Source organism: Asparagus officinalis, chromosome 2, assembly GCF_001876935.1.
Source record: "Asparagus officinalis chromosome 2, Aspof.V1, whole genome shotgun sequence".
NCBI lineage: Eukaryota > Viridiplantae > Streptophyta > Magnoliopsida > Asparagales > Asparagaceae > Asparagus > Asparagus officinalis.
The window spans coordinates 53,318,392-53,322,336 of record NC_033795.1 but is presented as its reverse complement, the minus strand read 5'-3'; the positions used below and the strand labels follow the sequence as shown (position 1 = coordinate 53,322,336).

At 39.2% G+C, this 3,945-nt stretch overlaps 1 protein-coding gene across 1 annotated transcript in view; it reads left to right on the top strand.

Annotated features, from left to right (window-relative positions):
• LOC109831496 (pyruvate dehydrogenase E1 component subunit alpha, mitochondrial) overlaps window positions 1,168-3,945 on the top strand; it is an 8,297-nt gene continuing 5,519 nt past the window's right edge. Inside the window, exons 1-2 of the mRNA XM_020398830.1 lie at window positions 1,168-1,709; window positions 1,778-1,857. Coding sequence (XP_020254419.1) covers window positions 1,226-1,709; window positions 1,778-1,857 — 564 coding nt within the window. The 5' untranslated portion in view covers window positions 1,168-1,225. The remainder of the gene's footprint in view (window positions 1,710-1,777; window positions 1,858-3,945) is intronic.

The following is a 3,945-nucleotide window of genomic DNA, read 5'->3' as shown; positions in this document are numbered from 1 at the left end:
TCTCTCAAATTATCCCACACATTGGAAAGAATACAATTGGGAAAAAAAAAGTGAAACCCCACCTCCCTCCCTCTTGGTTAGTTTCTCTGCCTAGAAAATTTCTCTACCATGAAGTCAATCATCCATTCATTTTTCTGTCTTTACTTTATTTTTGTGATGATTAGATCTTTTATTATTATCTTCAAAATGTATTACTTTATTGATAGTTTTTTAACGTTAAATTACTTTATTATTATTTATTTGATCTAAGTTTTCTCTCCACAACAGTGGTTTAGGTTAAGAAAATAGTGTTGGTGGGTTAGTGCTAAAGATATGCAGGCTATTTATGTTTTTTTATAAGTTAGAAAGCAACTTTGCGATCACATTGATGATTAGATGTTGAATGGTTAATGGTGATATCTATTATTATTAAATCGGCTCAGTAAATTGATTGGGATATTTATAGTTCATCTGTCGATCATCTGTTTAGCGGCCATGGATGATTCCTGTGTACATTTCATTTATTTGCTGATTTGGTTTCAGCGATCATGATGAGATTGGTCCAAAGGGTTAATGGCTGAAAAATGCTTATTTTTCTTTCTTTATGATGTTATGAGATTTGAACTTCGACATAAATTATTTTATTATTTGAGATGAATAGTGATGCTTTATTGCATTATATTTTATAGTTATCACTAGAATTTGCTTATCAATATTATATTATTTTTAATATATAATTATTAACAATAGTAATTTATACCCACCATTACCCCCACCAAATTATCCTACCAAATTATACAACTTTATAATATTATCCATTATTATCCCACCAAATTATCCTACCAAATTATCCCACTTTAAGAATTACCCATCATTGTTCCACTAAATTATCCTAGTGTTAAAATATTATCCCACTTCACCGATTATCCCGGTTCTAGTTAAAAAGTTCTAGGTCACTAAACCCCCCGAAATAGCAATACTCAAATTCAAGACCGACGCCTTCATTCTCCTCCTCTTTCTCTCTCAGAGCAAACCCTCGTCCTCCGCCATGGCCGACTCTGCCGTCGTGGATCGATGGCCTTCTCACATCAGCGCCGTCTCTCGACCCTGCGATCTCCGCAATTCTCCAGCGACGAAACCTAACATACGAGACGAGCGTGCGTTCACCGGCACAATTGGGCGTCGCGATCCCCCATCCCGATCCGTTGCCACCTCCCCCTCCGAGCTTCTCTCCTTCTTTCGAGACATGTCCCTGATGCGCCGCATGGAGCTGGCCTCCGATTCCCTCTACAAATCAAAGTTCATCCGAGGGTTCTGCCATCTCTACGACGGCCAAGAGGCCGTCTCCGTCGGGATGGAGGCCACGATCACCAAGAAGGACGCCATCATCACCGCCTACCGAGACCACTGCATCTTCCTCGGCCGCGGTGGGAGCCTCCTTGAGTGCTTCGCCGAGCTTATGGGCCGGAAGGACGGGTGCTCCAATGGGAAGGGGGGATCTATGCATTTTTATAAGAAAGATGCCAACTTTTATGGTGGGCATGGGATTGTTGGGGCTCAGGTTCCGCTGGGATGCGGGGTTGCATTTGGGCAGAAGTATATGAAGGATGAGAGCGTGACCTTTGCAATGTATGGAGATGGGGCTGCTAATCAGGGGCAGCTGTTCGAGGCGCTCAATATGTCGGCGTTGTGGGATTTGCCCGTCATCTTGGTCTGCGAGAATAATCATTGTAAGCAATATCAGATCTATTATTTGGATCTTTGTTTATCTTGTGTTTGATGATTGTTTGTTTTTCAGATGGAATGGGAACGGCAGAATGGAGGGCAGCCAAGAGCCCGGCGTATTACAAGCGCGGGGACTATGTTCCTGGTCTCAAGGTCGAATTCTCTATCTCAACTCTTTCAGCATTTGAGTTGTAGATATGATAGGTTTTAGACATTAGCAAGTGGGGAGTTAGGGTCATGCCTCTATGTTTCTTGGGGAAGAACGTCGCATCAGAGCAATTGAAACTCTGTTTGGTAACACTAAATTGTCCCTGGCATCCTATGATGGCATATTTATTATTGAGTCATCCAAATATTCATTCTAAGCTTGTTGAACCTGTACTCCTTGACTTTGACTATAGCCGTTCTTGTTGCTTGTATCCCTGTAGTGTCATAGGGTAAGGAGGAATATAAGGGAAATTGGTTAACAGTGGAGAGGTCATCAAAGGTGATTTTCAAATGACATTATTCATTTGAGAAGAGAAAAGAATGAAACTAGGAAAAGAAAGTGTGGATCAAGGGTGGTTTGCTGAATGTGTAAGACTATATGACAGGTGATAAAATTGACAAAATTGATGTATTGCAAAATAAATATGGTCAACCTATAATTCCTAACATGCTTTGCTAGCCACATTCATTTCTATCATCTACCGATGATGCATTCCGCAATTAAGAAAATGGAAGAAATGACTTGTAGTAGCAAGTTTCACCCAATAGCTTATTTAACGGTGAAGTGATAATGCAGAATAGCTAATATTGCTTGATGATGTGCCAGTTTGCTTGTATGTGTGTGTGTCTAAGTGAGGTAGATATTCTGAAGATGGATGGATCATTGTACAACTAGCTATTATTCATTTGTTTTTTTAATGAGAAGGTCATGCGCAAACATTTTAATTTTTTAACTATGAACACACATAATTCATCATATTTGTTCCACATGGACTTTTGTTGGGAAAGGTCTTTCTATCTTGCTGCTTTGAAGTTCTTAAACTCTTGCACATTGTTATAAATAGCGGTAAATAGTCCCGCAATAGCGGCGCTAATAGCATTAGCGGTTCCTTCCCGCTACGCTATTGCCCAATAGCGATGACATATTGCGGAATATGCGCTTTCCGTTCGCAAAAACGACAAATAGTGTGCCATTACGGTAAATAGTGGGCCATTGCATGTAAAATCCACTTTTTGACTGATATTTAAAAGCGGTTCAAGGATTATTTTTTAAAAGTAAACCCGACCATTGACCATTGCATTCCATCGTCTCTTGTGATTTTCGGCATACTCCTGCCACCTCTCATAGCCTTTGCCACCTACCTCAGTACTTCCTCTCACCTCCTTCACCGTGAGCTCCTCTTAGGACAGTCCTCTCACCGCTCAGCTCTTCTTCTCGAAAACGACGACTCTTTGACTCCTTCAATCATCTTTGGTATTACGTAGTGGTTACATATCTATTTCATGTTTAGGATCTCTTTAAATCATCAAATATATACTTTTAGATTTTTTTAGATTTTTCTTTAATCTTTTTTTTAGTATTTATACATATCTAAATTAGACCGTTATTTGACTTTGCGCTTTTTACCGTTATTTTGCCGCAATAGCCCTAAATAGCTTTAGCGATGCCTCACCGCTACGCGACGCTATCCGCTATGGATAACATTGCTCTTGCATTAAGCTCACAACTACTAGTAGTAGTTTTTTAGCTACTTAGCCATAGGTGGATAAGTAATGCAAGTTCCCTACCAAAGAAAACAATTGTTGAAAATATCAAAGAGATTGGTTTAGAGGAATTTTGACAAGTTTTCAATGATAGAGGATGCTTTTTTATAGTTGACTGGATTTGGCCAAGTATCATTTGAAATCTACCAAACTGATTTTATGATGGGACAATTTTGGTGTACCATGTCGGGGGTAAAAACTAACAGTCCTAGATGAACTCCAAAGAGAAGCTAATTAGGCAAATTCTTGTTCTTGGGGATTATTTATTAGTCATTCACATTTTTTTTCATCTAGTTGTTTCCTGAACAATTTTCAGCTTTCAGTACTTTGGACATAAATGTCAACCCTACAATCTGATTTTTGGATCAGTTTTAAATGTGCCTCTAAGTTGCTAACCCTTGTCCTTTTTTACCCCTCCTTTTCTTCAACTGCAACTCTCCTTTGTATCAGTCTTTTTAGGATGACAACTTTTCTGTTGTCTAAGAACAG